The 22956-nt window shown below is 30.5% G+C and overlaps 1 protein-coding gene across 11 annotated transcripts in view; it reads left to right on the top strand.

Moving 5' to 3' along the window:
• The window catches only part of ROBO2 (roundabout guidance receptor 2), a 606204-nt gene that overhangs the window by 352206 nt on the left and 231042 nt on the right, over window positions 1-22956 (top strand). For 8 of the 11 annotated variants that reach the window (XM_031958824.1, XM_031958826.1, XM_031958829.1 and 5 more), the window contains exons 6-7: window positions 9435-9562; window positions 14149-14160. In XM_031958824.1, coding sequence (XP_031814684.1) covers window positions 9435-9562; window positions 14149-14160 — 140 coding nt within the window. The remainder of the gene's footprint in view (window positions 1-9434; window positions 9563-14148; window positions 14161-22956) is intronic. The other 3 variants (XM_031958825.1, XM_031958830.1, XM_031958834.1) reach the window with 1 other exon arrangement.

Below are 22956 nucleotides of genomic sequence, written 5' to 3' on the forward strand. Positions count from 1 at the left end.
GAATGAAGGATGCCACAAAATTCCTTTTATGATACAGCCATGGTAGCAATACCCAAACCAAATAGTATGAAAACAGAGAGAAAATTATAGAGCAATCTCCCTAATGAATATTGATGAAAAAAATCTTAAATAAAAGAGATTACAGAAAATCATCACCAGGATAATATACCATGACCAAATAGGATTTATACCAGGAATGCAAGACTGGTTCAATATTAAAAAAACAAAAACAAAACAAACAAACAAAAAAAACTATTAGATGTATCCTGCCATCTAGGGGAGGAGGTAAAGGAGGAGAAAAATTGGAACAAAATATTTGGCAATTTCAATGCTATAAAATTACCCATCCATATATCTTTTAAATAAAAAGCTATTTTAAAAAAGAGAGAAAAAAATTAGCATAATTGACTATATCAATAGCCAGATTAACAAAAAATATGATTATCTCAATAAATGTAGAAAAAGCATTTGATTAAATCAAACACCCATTCCTGTTAAAGACACATTCCTGTTAAACATTAACTGTTAACATTTCTGTTAAAAAAAAGGAAAGTATAGGAATAACTAAACTTTTCCTTAAAATAGTCAGTAGCATCTATTTAAAACCATCAGCAAGTATCATATGTAATGGGGATAAACAGAAACCATTCTCAATGAGATCAGGGGTGAAACAACTTTGTCCACTATAACCATTACTATTCAATATTGTATTAGAAATGCTAGCTTTGGCAATAAGAGAAGAAAAAGAGATTAAAGGAATTAGAATTGGTAATGGGGAAATCAAATTATGACTCTTTGCATATGATATGTTGGTATACTTAGAGAACCCCAAAAAAGAAATAATCCCAATTTTAGCAAAGTTGCAGGATACAAAATAAATTCATATAAATCATTAGCATTTTTATACATCACTCACAAAATCCAACAGCAAGAAATACAAAGAGAAATTCCATTTAAAATACCTGTTGATAGTATAACATATTTGTGAATCTCTTTGCCAAGGGAAAATCAGGAACTATATGAGCAAAATTACAAAACACTTTCCATACAAATAAAATCAGATCTAAACAATTGGAAAACTATGAAATGCTCTTGGATAGGTCAAGTAAATATAATAAAGATGACAATCCTACCTAAACTAATCTATTTATTTAGTGCTATAGCAATCTAACTCTTAAGAAACTATTGGACTGACCTAGAAAATATGAAAAAGTCAAGAATTTCAAGGGAATTAATGAAAAAAAAAAAAAAAAGCTAATGAAAGTGGCCTGGCTGTCCCAGATCTAAAACAGATCTAAAGCAGCGGTCATGGCTAAGAAATAGAGGAATTGATCAATGAAATAGCTTAGGTTCACAGAATAAAATAATCAATGACCATAGCAATCCAGTTTTTGACAAACCCCAAAACCTCACCCCCTTTGGGGATGAGAATTCATTATTTGACAAAAACTGCTGGGAAAATTGGAAAGTAGTATAGCGGAAACTAGGTATTGCCCTACACATAATACCATATACCAAGATAAGGTCAAAATGGATTCATGATCTAGACAAAGAATGAGATTATAAGTAAATTAGAACATAGGATAGTTTAAGTCTCAGACTTGTGGAGGAAGACGGAATTTGTTAGCAAAGAAGAACTAGAGATCATTATTGATCATAAAATAAATAATTTTGATTATATTTTTAAAACTTTTGTACAAACAAAAGTAATGCAGACAAGATTAAAAAGGAAGGAATAAACTGGGAAAATATTTTTACATTCAAAGGTTCTGATAAAGGTCTCATTTCTAAAATATACATGAACAGAAATTATTTGTAGTATGAAAAGGTGTTCCTAATCACTATTGATCAGAGAAATATAAATGAGGACAACTCTGAAATATCAATACACACCTGTCAGATTGGCTAAAATGATAGGAAAAGATAATCATGAATGTTGGATATGATGTGGGAAAACTGGGACACTAGTATGTTATTGGTAGAACTGTGAACAGATCCAATCATTCTGAAGAGCAGTTTGAAACTATACTCAAAAAATTATCAAACTGTTCATACCCTTTGACCCAGCAGTGTTTCTATTAGAATTATATCTCTTCTTCCTTTTTTGTTTCTTTGCCTTTTGCTGAGGCACTTGGGGTTAAGTGACTTGCCCAGGGTCACATAGCTAGGAAATGTTAAGTGTCTAAGGCCAGATTTGAACTCAGGTCCTCCTGACTTCAGGGCTGGTGCTCTACCCACTGCAACACCTAGTTGCCCTAGAATTATATCTCAAAGAAATCTTAAAGGAAGGAAAAGGACCCACATGTGGAAAAATGTTTGTAGCAGTCCTTTTTTTAGTGGCAAAAAACTGGAAACTGAATGGATGCCATCATTGACTGGAGAATGGCTGAATAAATTATGCTATATTAATGTTATGGAATATTATTATTTTGTAAGAAATGAATAGCAGAATGATTTAAGAGAGGCCTGGAGAGACTTGCATGAACTGATGCTAAGTGAAATGAGCAGGACTAGGAGATCATTATACAACGCAATAACAAGACTATATGATGATCAATTCTGATGGTCGTGGCTATCTTCAGCAATGAGATAATTCAAACTACTTCCATTTGTTCAGTGATGAAGACCACCATCTACACCCAGAGAGAGGACCTTGGGAACTGAGTGTGGACCACAACATAGCATTGTCACTCTTCCTATTTTTGTTTCCTTGCATTTTGTTTTCTTTCTCAATTTTTTTTCTATCTTGATCAGATTTAAAATATATATATATATATATATATATATATATATATATATATATATATATATATATATATAACATGTATTGGACTACCTGCCATCTAGGGGAGAGGGTGGGGAGGAGTATGGAAAAATTTGGAACAGTTGGCTTTGTAGGGGTCAATAACAATAGGATTCAACAAACTCAGATGAATTCTGAACATGTATGATGTTTCTCAAAAGGGACTGACCACTCATGGTCAATGAACTTAACCCTTCACATCTCAGATGAATATCCAAGATATACTTGTATAGTAGAGAGAATGTGTGAGTAAACTTAGGAGTCCTCCAGCTCCAAATAATGATAGCTATTTAGGTCTCATCAGGGCTCAAACATGTATAGTTCCTCTTCATCTCCATAAGTCACATGATCAGGAATATTCCCATCTGAACCAAGCTGCTCTAAAAGTGGTTGCTTCTTTTTTTCAGCTTGATCTGTTTTTGTTTTTGTTGCTGTTTTGTTTTGTTTGAAAAGAAATAAATCTAGAGGTATAATAATCTTTAATATATATATATATATATATACATATATATACATATATATATATATATTATTAATGGGAGGGAATTTCTCTTCATTACCCCCAACTACCACCTGGCTTTGGATATAACTCCCCTCAAATGGTCACTTCAAAACGACCTATAGTCATCACTTAACTTTCATTATAAGCCAGAGTGTGACGCTCATATTTATTCTCAGTCACTGATTTTTTTCTTTTCTTTTGCATTCTTTTCTTATTTTATCTCTTTTCCTTCTTTCCTTTGATTCTTACATTGTGCTTAATGATAGTTCTCAATGAAGAATTGCTCTATCAAGCACAAGCACTTCACTACTGAGCTGTATTACATTTGTATCCCCATGGAGTCAAAGTGCCTAAGCCCAGTTCCAAGAGAGATACTCCAATCCAGCAAATCAAATGTCACCCCTGTATATACACAGACAATATGAGGTACAGTAGTATGTGCAATAAGAGAGGAACACACAAATATGTATCTATTCCTAACTGAAAGATATCAAAACAATGTGGTATAAGAGGAAAGTACTGAATTTTGAGGCAGAGGACTAGATTCAAATCCCATGTCTGTTTTTAACGATTTATGTTCCTTTAAACCTTCTGTGCCTTAGTTTCTTCATTTAATAACTGAAGATTTGGACTAGGTAATCTCTGAGATCCTTTCTACCACTAAATCTGTGATTTTATAATTTTTTACTAAGAAGAGGGTATATTGTGGGAGCAAATGTTTAACTGACAGAGAAAATTAAACTTCTAATTTGTTTTAGCAAAAATTACTTATACACATTAGCTACTTAGCTTTTGAATTACTTCAGATCTTTTTAATAGTCTATTTAAGAGAGAATGAGCTATGCTGATAACTATTGTAATTATTACAGAAAATAATTTTTCATTGTGTTCCATGAAGTTTAGATATAAATTATTCCCATTTATTGATGTGTATAAAAACTACTTTTTGTAGTTAATAAAAATATTAAGATATCCCATTATCTTTAAGGTCACTGAAAGCATCCAGGGTATAATAGCAGAGAGGATAACAGGCAACATCCCTCATCATGTTTCCACATAATTTTGTTCTCATGATTAGAAACATTTTTTTATCCCATGCCTCCAATTAAGAGGCAACGCATTGGATAGTGTGCTAATACTGGAGTCAATAACATCTGAGTTCAAGTTCAGCCTCAGGTCTTTATTAGCTATGTGACTCTGGACAAGTCACTTAATCTCTGCCTTAATTTCCTCAACTGTAAAATTGGGACAATAATGTGACTTAAAGATTATGAGTATTTGGTATGATGATATATAATAAAATATATCACATTTTTATAAATTAATATTATTGTTGATTATTGATTTCTATTATTTTTGCTTTGCTAATATTGTTATTTTTGGTACCATCTTATTCACATTTTCAAATGTAGTTTAGACAAAAATGGCCCTAGAATAGACTATCCTACTGTTAGTATTTTGCTGCACAGATTGGTAAAATAACTAGTTTTTGTAGTTGAATAAAAATAGGAGGGTACAAGCTTGTATTTTATGAACATACTCAAAACATTCTTCTTTACCATTAGTAAATGACAACATAAGGATGATCTATACTTTTTGCTGTCCTCGCCTGACAATCCAAATATCAATTTGAAATCATTGGAGAAAAATTTCACATGTAGAAACAGGTGTTTAATGCATTTTCTGATGAAGCCACATAGCTTGTTAAATATCAAATGACTAGATGTTTTGTTTCAGGTGCCCTTTGTAACTTGGAAATCATAGTTAATTTTTAGAAGTGATAGTGGATTTGAGTCTCAACTTAAATCTTCTCTCTGAATATTGCCAAATTTTATGTCAATTATTCCTGCTGTTATTGTTTTTGTGTTATTTTTAATAGAACAAAATTACCCATGTAGATTTCAAATTCTCTACCATTCTTAATTTATACATTGATCTAGTTTATATATTTGTAGCTCATGAACAAGCCATGAAGAGGAACTGAGTGAAAGATTTTCTGGTAATCAATAAACACTACAGCATTTTTGGAAAACTTGAAAAGTGATTATTAGATCAATATTAAGTTTTTCTTTATATATCTGGGACTTTGTTGGCACATCACTTTTATTTCCAATACATTCTTGTTTATGTTTATAAATTTGTGTGTATATGATACAATTTTTTTTATTTAATAGCCTTTTATTTACAGGTTATATGCATGGGTAACTTTACAGCATTAACAATTGCCAAACCTCTTGTTCCAATTTTTCCCCTCTTACCCTCCCCCACCCCCTCCCCCAGATGGCAGGATGACCAGTAGATGTTAAATATATTAAAATATAAATTAGATACACAATAAGTATACATGACCAAACCGTTATTTTGCTGTACAAAAAGAATCAGACTCTGAAATATTATACAATTAGCTTGTGAAGGAAATCAAAAATTCAGGTGGGCAAAAATATGGGGATTGGGAATTCAATGTAATGGTTCTTAGTCATCTCCCAGAGTTCTTTCTCTGGGCATAGCTGGTTCAGTTCATTACTGCTCCATTGGAAATGATTTGGTTGATCTCATTGCTGAGGATGGCCAGGTCCATCAGAACTGGTCATATATGATACAATTGGTGGCAGTTTTGTTTAAAGTATATAATACTTAATTTTCCTATATTAGGGAAGATCTCTGGTCTTCTTTTGTGTTAGTAGACATATTATTCCTTCTACTAATAAAAGTAGGATCAGGCTACTGTCAGAGAGAAAGATAAACATTATTTTACTATTAATTTATAAAATACTTTGAAGCATTTGAGATAATGATTATGAATCTCATCTGACCCTGTTACTTTATTGGTTTACAAAAAAAAATGGTTTCAGTCATTTTCCTTGAACTTATCTGTTATATTACTAGTTGCCTCCTACTGCCCATCATATTACTACTTTATAATCTTTCCATTTTTTCAGTTAATTGTTATCATTTTCATTATGTTGGAATGCTTGAGACCATATGGACAACATGAAATTTTCCATATCCTCTTTCTTTCTCCTATAACTTTTTTTTTTTTAATATAACAGCACATGTAAAATGACTACTTCAGTGAGGGAGGCTTAAGCCCTTATGCTGTTTGTCCTAATGAAAACCCTTTTAACTCTGTACCTATGTATATATACAGTCTTTATTCAATAGTGGGGGAAGCAGGTCTCATGAAAAGGAAGGTCTAGTCCTTTTCCCTCAAACTTTCTGATTCTTGCATTGGAAATGCAATATGAGCATACAGAATGGTTCTGTTGCTTTGTTGTAAACCAATGGTTTGTGTCATCTAGGACAATATTGCTAGAAGAAGCATATGGGTGGTGGTGGAGAAGGTACTGACAAACAACAATTCATGGAATTTTTTATCCTCTTTCATTTTTGTTGTCCTAAATCATGAATATGACTTGGAATTTCTTTATTTTTAATACATAATAATTTTCTTACTTTCAGTTTTATTAATCTCCCATTTTATTTTCAGAATTTCAAATTTGGTATTTGATTTGGGGTTTTAAATGTGTTCTTTTACTAGCTTTTTTTAGTGGCATGGCCAATTCATTAATCTCTTTCTGTGTTTTATGTAAGTAACGATCTAGAGATATAAAACTAAGAAGTTTTGGCTGCATCCCATAAATTTTGCTATGTTTTTATTATTTTATTATTATTCATTATTATCATTCCTTCAGATGAAGTTATTGATTATATCTATGATTTGTTGTTTCACCCACTCATTATTTAGGATTAGATTATTTTGTTTCCAATTAATTTTTGGCCTCTTTTCCCTGGCTCTTTATTACATAAGATTTTTATTGTATCATGATCTGAAAAAGGTGCATTTATTATTTCTGTCTTTCTTCATTTGAACTTTTAACTGAACTTTTTAAAATGAACTTTTAAATGAAGTTCTTTATTCATTGGATTTTTTTTCCATGTCACAAATTCTGTTTTTAAATGAGTTGGTTTCTGTTTCAAATCTATTTTGTAAGGGGTTATGTGATTTTTTTCCCCCATTTCACTAAATCTGTTTTTTTGTTTTCTTCAGATAATTTCTGTACTTTCTTTTCCAAACTCTCTTGCAAAGTTTTCATTTTGTGTGTGTGTTTGTGTATATGTGTGTGTGTGACTGTGTGTGCATTTATGAACTCTAGAAGCTGGGAAATACTACAAAATCTTACTTTTTTTTGGTTGTTGGTTTTCTTTGTTTTTAGTTTTTTTTTTTTTAATTTTTGAAATACATGCAAAGATATTTTTCATCATTCACCTTTGCAAAACCTTGTGTTCCAGATTTTTCTCCCCCTCCTACCCATTTCCTTTCTGTAGACAGCAAGTAATCCAATATAGGTTAAACATATGCAATTGTTCTAAACATTTTTCCACATTTATCATGGCTGCACAATGAAAAAAAATGAGAAAACAAAAACATATAAGCAAAGAACAACAAAAGGTGAAAATATATTGTGATTCACATTTAGTCCCTAAAGTTCTCTTTCTAAATGCAGATGGCTTTCTCCATCACAAGTCAATTGGTACTGGCCTGAATGAATCCAGTTCATTGTTGAAAATAGCCGAGTCCATTCACAATTGATCACCACATGATTTTTGTTGCTATGTACAATATTCTCTTAGTTCAACTCACTTCACTTAACATCAGTTCACATAAATCTCTCCAGACCTTTCTGAAATCATCCTAATGATTGTTTCTCATAGAACATTAGTATTCCATTACATTCACATGTTTTTTGCACATGTGTGTTAGTTTCCTTTTTTATGATCTTACTGAGATACATAGATCAAAGAATATTCATAATATGATAGCCCTTTGAGCATAGTTCAAAATTACTCTCCAGAATGGTTGATTCAGTTCACTACTCCAACAATAACATACTAGTGTTCCAGTTTTCCCACATCCCCTCCTACATTTATCATTATTTTTTCTTGTCATCTTAGCCAACTTGAGATATGAAGTGCTACCTCAGGGTTCTCTTAATTTTCACTTTCCTATTCAATAGTAGTTTGTTTATATTGACTAGTAATGGTTTTAATTTCTTTATCTGAAATTTGCTATTCATATTCTTTGACCATTTTTCAATTTATTCTTATAAATTTGAGTCAATTATATATTTTAGAAATGATGCCTTTATGAGCATCCTTAAACACAAAATTCCCCCCCCCCCCAGTTTTCTGCTTCCCTTCTACTTGTGGTAGCATTGGTTTTATTTGTACAAAATCTTTCTAATTTAATGTAATCAAAATTATCCTTTTTACATTTCATAATATTTTTTTTTTCTTCTTTGGCCAAAATTCCTTTCTTTTCCATAGATCTGAGAGAAAAACTATTCCTTGTTCTCCCAATTTGCTGGTAGTATCACCATTTATATCTAAATCATGAACTCAATTCAAACTTGTTTTGGTATAGTGGATTAGGTGTTGGTCATTAACTAGTTTCTACCATACTGTTTTCCAATTTTCACTTGCTGTTTAATTTTTAGACTTTTGGAAGAGATAAATGTAAATAATATATGTTAAACTTAAAGATTACATTCTTTTTCTTTTACAAAGAGCTGTCAACATTTATCAGCATATATACACATATATACATCATATGTATCTATTACATTATATTTAAAACACTATAATAAATAATATTAATGTACTTTACTGTATGATGATATCAATAGCTTAAAAGGATGTTAATTTATTTTGACATGTGTATTATTTATATATACCACTCACCCTTATATATGAACATATGGTCTCCCCCATTTAAATTGTGAAATTTATTCAAGTCAGATACTTTTTAAAAAAAAGTTTCTTGCTTATATTCTAAATGATTAGTACCTTTCACACAGCCAGAATTAACTAAATGCGTTTTAATTTATTAATTCATTGATAATGTTTTGATATGACATATATGAACCAAAACTAATTATATTGCTTTAAACATTTTTAACTACTGCATGACACAATGAATATTTCATGACAATAAGTGGTATCATCTAACTTTATATAATTAATCATTCAGCGACATATATGCTAGGTGTAGTCTTGTTATACTATCCAAATGAGAAACTTTTGTGTCTTCAAACAGTTTCTAAATCACATACAATTATTATTCTGACTTAGAATCGACATCAAAGATGATTACACATTGAGGATTAAAAAGGCTATGAGTTCAGATGAGGGAACCTATATGTGTGTTGCTGAGAATCGGGTTGGAAGAGTGGAAGCATCTGCTACTCTCACTGTTAGAGGTAAGTGATTTAGGATTTTAAAAAAATTAATCAGAACATTAATGAATAAGTAATTTAGTAAATTTTAATATCACATAACTTTGTTATTATTCTGTATAAATTTTCTCCTTGACTTTTTGCTCATCTGATTAGAGTTAATTGTACATATTCTAATGTTATTTTTCATTGAGATGTATTTAAAAAAGAATTCTTAGGTTTAGTTTATATTTTTAATTTAAATGAACATTCCTTCAAACTTTTTAGAGACATTTAATGTGTAACCTAATTTTGTTTAAAATAAAAATGTTCAAAGTTAATAGGATATTACACTAGCTACTACTAATACCAGTATTTCAACTAATTGCTATGATTCTTTCTAGTCTAGCACTTAGCATTGTGATTTTTTTTGTCATGGATCAATAGTTACGAAAATTTTTGCTTTTCTATTAATTTTACTAATTCATTGTAATTAATTTTGCTTCCCTCTTAACTGTGTGTGAATTTGAACTATCATAAACATTTTAATGATGAAAATCATGAATTATCGCTATCGTAGAATATATATATATATGTGTATATATATATATATATATATATATATATCAGTGAAAATACTTATGTAAGAGAGAAGACTTTAACATAATGCTTGACCTTAAACTGTATTGCAATCACTTAACTGCCCCCTAGGTATACACATTTGGTCCACATGAGAAAATATAAATATTTCAAGGCACCAAGTAAGTGTCATTATACAGGTACAATAGATGCATTTCATATAATTTCACACAAAATTGCAAATATATTTCTATCTCCCAATCATTCTTTGAATTGGTGTCTTTTCCATTTATATTATTTGTATTTAGGTAAAAGAGTCATTTGAAAGGGAATGGGTATTGTTTCGTTGTTCAAGCCTATGTTGTACTTCTTTCCCATCCACTAAATTAACAATCATAATTCTATGAACACTTGCTTCTTTCTTGTACATATTTGTAAGCTCAAAGCCCTCAAGAAAGTTTAAGTGAATATGGAGGTATCTCTTTTTTACAAGGTTTATAATAGTACATCCAATACTAATATTTTGCATTTTTCAAAGAATTGAAATGTGTTGTTTCTGTCTTTTTCTCTAAAACACATATAAGATCTTCACTTCCTCTTTTAAAATATATTAAATAACATCATGCCATATTAGTCAATATTAATTTTTTTCATTCATTCAATTATTTTCATCACTTAGCATATTATAAATGCATTTTAATAAAATGATATTTTCCTTGAAGATATATTTATTTTGTGGGAACCTGATTGTTAAAAATAATTGAAGAGGTACGTCCTTCATGCCAGTGCTTTTCTTTTGCCATACAAATAAAATGGTATCAAAATTTCTGATCTAGAAGACACCTTTTATAGGTGATATAGTCAAAAAAATTTCCCTTCAAATATGAGGAAATTAATATCCTTGAGATAAAGTAACTCTCATAAGATTATGTGAAAGATAAAAGACTAGAATTTAGGCCTTCTGAATCCTAGTATTCCTAATATATCCCATACATTTTTTCTTTAAAAATTTCTAGTCAGTGTTTACTGCTCTGGTCTGAAGATTATTTTTCTTTTTCTAGTAAGTCATAAGTCAATATTCAAAAGCTTTCACAATACAATATGAATGTCATAATTGAACACAAAGTAATTTTTTCTTCTTTAAATTACTGGATAACAGAAAGATGAGTAGTTTCCTATTTGGAAAATATTTGCCAATGAAATAAATGTTAAGAAAATATGATCCATTTATTTCCTTAAATAAGTGTTTGATATATAAAATGCTTGTGATGGAGCTCTGGAGCCAACTTAAAATTGCATCTAATTACTTTTTATTTTCCATTGGAAAATTTTAGAATTAGTACTACATTTCACAAAACATTTTTATTCATTTTAACTAAATTTTACCCTATACTATTAAACCATGAAAAAGGAGATTTTTATCTCTAGGGGAAAAAATCAAATTGTTTTGCTGTTATTTTGGTTGAAGTTTTTAATTAGCTCTCTAAAAATCTTTATCTCATCATTATGAGTTTAATCTGAGTATAATGCTCATTCCCCTCGCCCCAGAATTCATTGTTGACTGAGAGTTGCAAAATAGAAGACAATATTTTCCATAAATATGTAGTTAACAGTGTTGATAACTACACACCTTTATTTTAAATGTAAAAACCAATATATTAAATATTAATAGTATATTTTGATTGTTTCTGGTCTAACATTGAGAAAGATTAGCAAAGAAAAAAGTGTCATTATCATTGTTTCCCTTTTCATACACACAGTGGAATATTTGGACTGTGTAGATTACAGGAATCAATTGACTGAGGAGGCCAATTTCTATTTTCACATATTTAATTCAGGAACATACAATTTAATTTACTGATTTTTTAAAAATGGCAATCAGCTACTTTTCTCTACAAAACAATTCAATGTAGAAAAGATAAATTTTTTTCATATAATCTATCTGCTAAAATATTATGATGAGGCTCATATTAGACAACATGAAAAAGGTATCTTAATATCCATAAGATAAGAATACCATTATTCTTTATATGACTTTAAAAAAAATGAACATTTAACTAAAATTATTTATGCTTTTGCTCTTGCCAGAATTATAACCTTGCATTGCTTTAGGTTAACATTACTCATGAGTCTTCTAGCTTTAACGTTTTTATGAAATTGTAGTTTTCTTGGTATAGTTGCTTTTCTCTGACTTCAGTACACTTAAATAATTTAGTCAAAAATTTTATGTAGCAGTATATAAACACAATTTGACTGAATTCCTCATTAATTCTATTGGATCCTTGGATCAAACATCAAGATTTAGAAGGGACACCAGAGATCATCTAGTACAAATTCCTCATTTTGATATTTTGACTGAGGTCCTAGGAGATTAGGTCACTTGTGCAAAGTCACAAAGGTAGTAAGTATCACAAGTGGGCTATGAATGCATATCATCTGATTTCAGAGCCCATACATACTCTTTCCATACTCATTCCTATATGTATATTATTTTCTCTAAAAATTAGTTTGTTGCTTTAATCAACACTAAAATCCTGTACTTTGAGAGTTTCCCTAAATTCAAATGAAAAGAATTAATTTTATCTTTTTAAGAGATTATTTTTTATTATTATTTTTTGCCTTCAAAGGGATAACATATTGGAATGCAAAGCATATGAAGCACTAAAGTCACAAAAATGTTTAAAATTCACAGTGAAATGATGTGAACTGTCATTCATAGTATACATTGGCACAAAGATGGAGAAATCTCATTTCTAATTCTCAAAACTTCATACTAGCTATTTATATCACAAGAGTAGTTATTTTAATTTATTTTTAGGAATGAAAAGGTAAATAAAAGGGTTTTAGGTGAGAACTGTCTTTTCTCCAAAATGTTTTTCCTTTTGTTAAAATTAACTAACCCACCATAGTCCATTGAATGAATTTATATGTGTTTCAAAACACAGAACTTACACTTTGGTACTGGAATTGATGTTAATTATCCACATTGAAAATAGGGAACATAATCATGTGATTTTGAAATCCCTACAATGCATGGGAAATGCTATCAAATTTTTATTTTGTATCAATATTTTTATTGTACATTTAGTAAATACCTAATATTTAAAAAAAAGAAAAACCAAATAGAAACAAAATGCTCCCCAGATTTTATTGTGGCAATATCAATAGTACAGAGATAGTTTATTTGGTCACATGTGTAAGTACACCAACATGGTATCATTAAGAGTATGCATTTTTCACACTTCAGAAAATAAATATACTTCCAAATTATAAATATTGCTAGGTACATGTTTTCTCTTCTGAAGAGAAAAATAATGCAGTTACATATTTTGTAATATTTGTCCAGAATTATAGCTATTGATTCATTGATCAGTTTAAATTTTACTTAAATCTTTTAAAACTTCTTGAGATTGAGATTCTCTTAATATTCTTGTCTTTTTATGATAGTAGTATTCTAGCAATCATACTTTTTTGCTGAAAAATAAGAATCTTTCTTCTGCTATAGCTATCACAAAGTAAAATTTAACTAAATTGTAATTTGGAAGTTATTGAATTAAAATCTCTAAGGTTGCTTAAAACTGTGATATTTTTTCATTAATTCTTTCAGTGAATAAAAAATTATGTGCTGTTACTAGCTAGTGAAAGTGGTGTCACAGACCTTTCCAAAGTCCTTGTAACATGGCTGACTGGCTATACTTAAAATGCACCTGATTGGCAGTCTAATCTGAATAAATATTACCATAAGATACTATAATATTTTGTAGGACAGCATAGTCCCATTCTAAAGAGGTATTTACTGTGGTAATTAATCATGTCATATAAGTTTATCCAAAATATAAATCGATTTACTGAAAGTGTTTCTAAGATAGCTCATGTATTTATTGTTTTTTTAAAGAAATAATCCAAAGATCTGATCACAATGAAATTTGTAAGTTTCAAATTCACTCTACTGTCCATTCTTAAATGTAACATTACTCATCATGCATTCTGACAATTTTCTTTTTTTTAAATTTCTTTTTTATGTTCTCACCACACCATTGTAATGTCTACAGCTCGCCCTGTTGGTAAGTAACCATCCTTCTATCCATTTAGCATGGCTTTATGCAATGATATGCCATGCAAGCAATATTAGACTGAATGAACTAATTGTTCACCCATATCATATTATATTTACATATTTAGTGAGAGTTTGGCCATCAAGAAACTTGAACTCTTTCATTACCTTATCACTTTGTATAAACTACATATAGCAACTTTTGCTATACAAGCAATTATTTGGATACCAAAATAAAGTGTGCGACTGAAATTACTTAAAAATATGCATAATAAATTTCCCTTTTTCTTCAATGGAGTATCTCTAAATCCCAATAATTGGTGTACCCTGTTCAGAGAATATTTATATTTGAGGTTTATGGAGGAATGCATTAGTTATCTGCCTCTATTAATTTTTAATTATTTTCAGTCACAGCTTTATTTTTTGATGGGGGAGGGAGTCATTTTTTATTGATTTATGCTAATTGTCTGCATGCTTTGAAGTAAATGTATGTTAAATACTTTAGCAATCAAATTAACATCTTCATGTTATGGTACATAGTTACTTGAAATAAGATGAGGCAGGAGAGTTGGAACAACTATTACTTTTGACACAGAAAATTGATGTTTTGTGTTTTCTAAATATCTCATCAAACAAATTGCTTAAGCTATTTATAGCTAATGAGTTTATATTAGTAGATATTTCCTTGGTAGTTTTAGTAACAATATGGAATCCTATTGGTTTAAATAATTAAACATACTTTATAAATATTTTATCATCCCTTATATATACTAATTAGCTAAAAAGTATAGAGAATAATGTTAAGAAAACCATTTGTGATTGTGATACCATTTATTTTGCATTTTATTTTGCCCATTTAGATTCAATGTTTTGCAGTGCTTATGGCCAATCTATTAAGTAGGTAAAATGGTAAAATTAAAAATAATAATACAAAGAAATGAATTTATTTAAGAAAATAGATATTCCAGAGAGCTACATGCTAAATTACTGCTGCATTGAACAAAATGACTTGCCAGGAACCAGCAAAACTTAATGCAGTTTTTAATGGTATTTACTTTTCTCCCAACCATATCTTAGAAATTGATGTAATATTTTTGAAATGTGTCTTCTGCTTTTCAGAATTATTCATATATAATGCTACGACATTTAGGTCAATAATTTTTATTTTCAGGATAATATCCATAAAATCTGATCTTTTGAATGCACATAATCAAAATTCTAGAATGTTAGATGTATAAACTACCCTATTTATCTTATACTCAACTTCCTCATTTTGTAAGTAAAGAATCTTGATGCTTCTCCATTCTTAAGATGTAATATACTAAATTCAGTTCAGTAGCTATTAAACACCTACTGTTGGCAAGATGAAAAATAATGCAATGTAATTCCTATGCTTTATGAATTTAAAATTTAACGAGATAAAAAATAAGAATGATATAAGATAGAATGTAAAAATTACAAAGATTAGGTCCAGACATAGTTGTCTAAGGAAATTTAAAGAGGGAGGAATGACATTAATCTAGGGAAATCAGAGAGGATTAAATCGAACAGCTAACATTTGCCTTGGATCTTAAAAGAAGAAAAGTTGTGATACAATCTCTTTTAAAAAAATTGTTTTCACCTCCATCAGGAAATTCTAAGGAAAGAATAGTGTCAAGTAATATAAATTAAGACAGAATATGAGACAGAATATGTCTCATATGAAAATATGAGACGGAAAATGTAATACTTTATTTTTATATTATACATGAAAATACTTCCAAAAAGGCATCAAAGGATCACTGAGCTAGAACAGCTCTTCAGTTTTTACCCATTACCAATAAGCAATCTTTTTTTCATATATCATTTTTTATTTTTGCTATAAATTGGGGATGATTGTGAAATCTAGTTTTTAAATGAATGATAAAAATTGCAAAAAAAAAAAAAACTTTATAAACATCAGAACTTCCCTTTGGAATTGGGAACTTGTAAAATTAACATTAAACATTCAAGCACCTAACACATTTAAAAAACATTTCAATACAATATTTTGTACTTAGCTGTCTTAGCACTAGTTTAATGTAATAAATAGATTGCCTTGTGTAAATACAATGAAAATGTAATTAATGTGCAAATATCTTTAACACAATTGCACATGTATAGGAGATTTTCTTGGAAAGGAGGGACTGGAAGAATATACAAAAAGTAAGACTCAAAATCTTATAAAATGAATGTTGAAAACATCTTTACATGTAATTGGAAAAATAAAATATCATTTATCTTCAAAATAAAATATAATTAAAATAGTCCAACTTGTCTAAAGCAAAGGTAATGTTCTCAAGTACATACAGCATCTGTCAAACCTCATTATGAGAATAGCAATTTTCAAATAGTAAAAATTCTATTTAAAGTATAGTTCCCTATATAGCAGATGCTTTTTGCTGATAAGTTATTGTCATGCCACTTTGATTTATAATGTAACATAATTTCCCAAAACATAGACAAACTTTAGTAACAATTTCCATTACAGTTAAAACTTATAATAAATATATGTGTGCATAGCAAATTAGATAATCTGCTATGTACCCGAGATTCACAATCTGTATGACACTTCTATATTCATTTGATTTTTCAGTTCATTAAATCTGAAACTAATTCTTCAATTACTAATTGACTGGGACTAAATAGAAATACTTTGATATATTTTACCTCATTCTGAGAAATTCATGCATTTCAAAAATCTATCTCATATGACTTATGATAGTACAACAGAAAAATGAAAAGTTGTACTTTATACTTCACACTTTATGTCTAAACCTTAAAATAATGTGAAGACATTTCTATTTTGTGGATCAAAGGAAATATATACAGATAATGAGATGCATGTTTTATATTTTCTTTCCTGCCCTGGATCAGCTTTTTCCATCAGTGGCTGGTCTTTTTGTAGTTAAAATTATTTCAAATCTTTTTAGCCTGCCAGTGTGAGCACAATGATTTTACATATTGTATAATCAAGGATAAACCTCTCTTAGTGAAAACAATGTAGCTTTTTATAATTAGTTGATTTTAAACTTATGAAATATACAAATAAATTTTTAGAAAAGTGTACTTTACTCAAGCAAAGGATTGTTGGACTTTTTCCAGGACTATAGTCAGTTTCTATGTTAGATATCAGTAAAAAAAAAAAAAAAGTTGAATTTTCATTTGTATCATACAGCTTTTTCTCAGATTGTAGTTTTCTACCTATTAGATTCATTCTGATAATGTTATTAAAATAATGTTGATAATGTTATTAAAAGCACTTGTAGAAACTTCAAAATGTAACCTAAAAATGAAAAAGCATCTTTCTTTAAAAACAGCTTTAAAAGGATAATTTTCTTCATTTTGCATGTAGAGTGGGTCATAGAATCCATGACAGAATGAGCCTTTTTCAAGAAAAACAAAATTATTCTGATTCCCCATTCATCAAATAGGTTATTAGACATTGTTGGGAGATTAAGAAATTTGATAAGGAACCACATATGTGATAGTCTATTTTTTAAAAAAAATCTGATTTCAGAACTTATATACTAAAATCAAGGTCTTTAATACAATTTGGAATAAAATTGGAAAATAATGCATATTCTATAGCATTGTTTCACAGTCAGCTGTTGTACCAATCTTAGGAGACAAATTGTTAAATTTTGAACCATTCTGTCTTCAATAAAGTTCCATTTAGAGTCATCACTGAAACCAATAGTTTCATCAACAAGATGACTATGATATAAACTGTAATTAGGGAAGTTATCTCAGTTCTCTGTGCAAACTACAGATTCAAAAAGTGCTTTGCTGACCAGAGGTCTCACTTAATATTGTAAGAACAATTTTTGATTTAAGAGAATGCTAGTGCTGTAAATCCTAATAGTATAGGGAATATTCTCCTACTCTATGTTGGAGATCCTATCTCTGGAATCCTTCTTTTTTCCCCCTCACATCTCAATTAGAACATTTTGATCTAAATTCCATAAAGACTTCAAGTAGTGCAAAAAATTTATTGTCACTTTGGTTCAAGAAGGATTCATCCTCTCCAGTACCACCTCAATGTTGATTGAAGCTTTTTACTATTCTGAAAACATTATTTGTGCAAAAATTGAAAAAAACCCCAACAAACCCCCCCACAATATAGTTAACTGAAACTTTTGAAATATAAACTTGTTCATTTGTAAAAGTCATTTGATAAGGAAAAGAAAAGCAATAGGCAGTTTAAATAGAGATAATATCTTGCTTCTTAAACCCATCTGTCTTATTTTCTACTGGGCATATTTCATCAGCTTATAAATAAAAAGGAACATCTATTTTGGAGGTGGACAACACATTTTTTTTTTATTAGCAGCAACTCAAAACACAATGATTAATTTGGAACAGAACTGTCAAATCCACCAGTTGCCTTGTTTCTAAAGCTTATAGCCCTGTTTTATTCTGCGTCTTTCATACTATATGCTAGGTATATGCATCAAATATCACAAATAAAACCTGGACATTATGAGATGAAAATGAATTAAATCATGAAAGGCAAAGCAGTGATACATGACAATGAAAACTTTCAATTTTTTCATATGAATACACAATAAATAAATTTGAAGCATAAAATTTCAAACCTTATTTTTATAGTTAAGGAAACTATGTCATTTGAAAATATATTTTGATGACATGTCTTATCTACAAGAATACATTTTTAATACACCATATACTAGTTATAAATACCTTAACTGTCCATTTATATTGCCAAATAGGGCCCTGTTGAAGTGGAGCTATTTTGTAGCCACTTGATTGCCGAGTTAGAGACCTTTCCTTCTCTTCCTTGAATAAATGATTTGTGTAGCATTCAAAGAGCCTAGTTTTATTAAATTCTACTTGTACTGAGGTGCTATATAGAGATTCCAGTTGTAGACAAGCCAAAAGAAACAAATACTTGAAACATTTACGTCTAATACACATGCACACACGCATGCACACATACACACACACATCACTGAAAGAAAGTTATTGTTGTCATTCTCCTGTTTTTCCTCATATATCTCTTACCACTTTTTTTTGTTTCCTTTGTTGGATCCTCCTACTATACCTTCTAATTGTATATGTCCTATAGGGATCTGTTCTGAGAACTCTTCTTCTTTTATATCACTTCACTTGATGATTTCAACAGCTCCCATGCATTTAATTACATCTCTGTGCTGATGATTTTCAAATCTACCTATCCTGTCCAAATCTCTAAAGTGATCTCCTGTTTTGAATCTCCAGTTGCCTTTCAGACTTCTTGAAAAAGAAGTCTAATATACATTTTAAACTCAACATGTCTGAAACTGAACTCACCCTTTCCTCCTAAAACTTCTATTCTTCCTACCCTCCCTATTTCCATAGAGGGCAACAGCTTTCTCTGAGTCCCACAGATTTATAATCTACTTGTTACCTAGTTATCCCTCATGTATCTCTAGGCAAAATGTTGCCAAGGTCTGTCAATACCACCTTTGCAATATCTCTCAAATGTATTCCCTTCTCTCTTCTGAAATTAAAAGTCTCTCCACTGTCTCTACACATTCTCCCTTAAGCAGCTCAAGCTATTTTAATTAAATTGTAGGTCTAATCATATCACCCTCCAACTCAGTAAACTCCAGTGGCTCCCTATTGCCTCTAGATTAAAATGTAAAGTCCTCCATAACCTAACTTCTTTCTAACTTTACAATCTTCTTATACCTTGTTTCTCATTATAAACTTTTAAATCCAGTGATACTGATTTCCTTGCTGTTCTACAAGGAGAACACTCTATTTCTTGACTCAGGACATCTTCTGTGCTTGTTCCCCATACCTAGAATGCATACCTTCCATGGCTTATTTTCATTCCTCAATTAAATTCCACTTTCTATACTTTCCCAATTCCTCTTAACTTTAGTGTTTTCTGTCTTTTAAGTATTGTTTGTACATATTTACCCATGCACATACAAACATACACATATATAAATATAAATACACATATGTACATACATACATATATGTATACACATATTTGTTCATATTTGCTGTCTTCACTATTTGATCATAAGCCCCTTCAGTGCAAGGACTTTCTTCTGCCTCTCTTTGGATGCCCTAGCATATTAGCTGGCATTCAATAAATGATTATTGATTAATTGAAACAGCAATATTTTGGCAATGTATATAACATCAAAATATTGGAAATTCATATGAAAGAAACCATTCACAGATCTAGATCTGGAAAATGACTTAGAAATAACTTGATTTCAACAGTTTCATTTTACCGATGAGAAAATCAAGGTTTATATAAGTAAATTGGAAAAGAACTACTCATATTGAAAAACAACTCCAGAGATTGTTTTGCATATTTAACATATATTGGACTATCTGCCAGCTAAAGAAGGGGACAGGGGAAAGAGGGGAAAATTTGGAACAAAAGGTTTTGCAAGAGTCAACATTGAAAAAATTACCCATGCATATGTTTTGTAAATAAACATATTTAATAAAAAATATTGTTTTGCACAACTCATTTTGGGAATCAAAGTGATAGATGAACAATATTAGCTGTATAGAAGAAATGTAAAATATGGCAATCAGGAGGCAGAACTAAGATGGAGGAGAGGACACGTGTGTCTTTTCTGAGCTCTTCTTTATCCTCAAACTATTTTTTACAAAACAGCCCCAGAATTAGTTCTTGACTGTCAAAATCCTTGAATATTGGGAATACAACACATTACCAACAGAAGATAATTTCAAAATTTGCCAGAAGACGTCTGTTTTTGCTTGTGCCTGGGGACAGAATGGGGCTAGGCTAGGCACAGAATCAGACAGGTAGGCAGTGAGAACATGGAAAACAGCTCACACTAAGCAAACCAGAGGGCAAGGGGGTGTGAATGTCACCAGCAAGCCAGTAGATCAGCAGAAAAGCTATAAACAAAAAGGGTAAAGACTATAACCCCAAAACACGAGAGTCTCTCAGGACCTGGACATACCCACCCACACCAGGAAGGACTCAGCACAATCTCAGCATGCAACCGCTAATCTCAGGAAAGATGCTGATCCCAGAACACAGACTGATCTCAGCGCAGCCATTGCTGTCCCACTGCTGCTTTACTGATATTTCCTGTTATTGTTGAGGAAGCTCGGTAACCCCACATTGCTCCAAAATCAGACTGCAGCTTTTTTAAAGTTTTTTTTTTTTTACTTTTTTTTTTGTTAAAATGAGTTAAAAAGCAAAGCAGGCTCTAACTATAGATTGCTTCTATATTGAAAGAGAGCAGATTTCAAGCCCGGAGGAGACTAAAAACAATTTGTCTCCAGATGAAAACCCAAAGATATGGGGACCAATGGTCTGGTCCCCAACACATAAGGCTCTCATAGAAAAAATTAAAAAGGCCCTTAAAAGAGAGGGAGAAGACAAATTGGGAAAGGGAAGGGAAGCTTTGCAAAATGATCTGGATAAGATATGTAACTCATTAAAAGATAGAGTGGAAAAAGAAATCAACTCCCTGAAAAACAGAATTAGTTAATTGGAAAAAGAAAATAACTCCTTAAAAAAATAAAATTCGAGAAATAGAAAAAAATTCCATAGAAGAAAACTTAAAAAAAAACTCAATTGGACAATTACAAAAAGATATAAAAAGTGAATGAAGAAAATAATTCGTTAAAATCAGAATTGAAGAAATGGAAATGAATGACTCAAGGAAACACCAAGAATCAATCAAGCAAAACAAACAAAAAAAAAAAATAGGAAAAAAAAACCATGTTAGATATCTACTTGGGAAAACAGCAGACCTGGAAAATAGATCTAGGAGAGATAATGTAAGGATTATTGGACTCCCTGAAAACCATGATGAAAAAAAGAGCCTACACACTATTTTCCAGGAAATCATCAAAGAGAACTGCCCAGATGTTATAGAAACAGAAGATAAAATAGACATTGAAAGAATTCATCGATCATCTACTGAAAGAGACCCCAAAATCAAAACTCCAAGAAATATTGTGGCTAAATTCCAGAAGTATCAGACCAAGGCAAAAAATATTACAAGCAGACAGAAAAAACAATTTAAATATAGACAAGCCACAATAAGGATTATTCAGGTTCTAGCAGCATCCACATTAAAGGATGAAAGGGCCTGGAAATTGATATTCTGAAAGGCAAAGGACCTTTGAATGCAGCCAAGAATAACTTACCCAGCCAAACTGAGCATTTTCTTCCAGGGAAGAAGATTGATATTCAATGAAATAGATGAGTTCCATTCACTTCTGATGAAAAAAACAGAGCTAAAAAAAAAGTTTGACCTCCAAATATAAGACTGAAGAGAAACATAAAAGACAAAAAGAACTCCTTAGAACTGTATTTCTGTTAGGAGTATACATGAAGGGTATATGTATAATTTGGTTGTACTGTTATAATATAAAAAGGACCTAGAGATAAAAAAGAAATTGTACCAGAAAAAGGGAAAACTGGAGACACTACATCTCAGAAAGAGGCAAAGGAAACCTATTACATCTGAGGGAAAGAAAGGAGGGGGATGAACATAGTATGAATCTTACTCTATCAGAATTGGCTCAAAGATAAAATAATAGATAATTTGGTTTACAGAGAAACTTTTCCCACCTCATTGAAAAGTGGGAGAGGAAAAGCAAAAAGGGAAGAAGTAGGCTAAATAGAAGAGAATACAGAAATTGTAAGGGAAAGGTTTAAGAAAAGAGGAGGGACTCTAAAGGGGGAGGGATCCTAAAAAGGAAGGACTGTGTGAGCCAAGTGGTGCTCATAAGTTTAATACTGGGTAGGGGGCAAAAAGGGAAAAGAAAG

Source organism: Sarcophilus harrisii, chromosome 3 (genome assembly GCF_902635505.1).
Source record: "Sarcophilus harrisii chromosome 3, mSarHar1.11, whole genome shotgun sequence".
In the NCBI taxonomy this organism is placed as follows: Eukaryota; Metazoa; Chordata; class Mammalia; order Dasyuromorphia; family Dasyuridae; genus Sarcophilus; species Sarcophilus harrisii.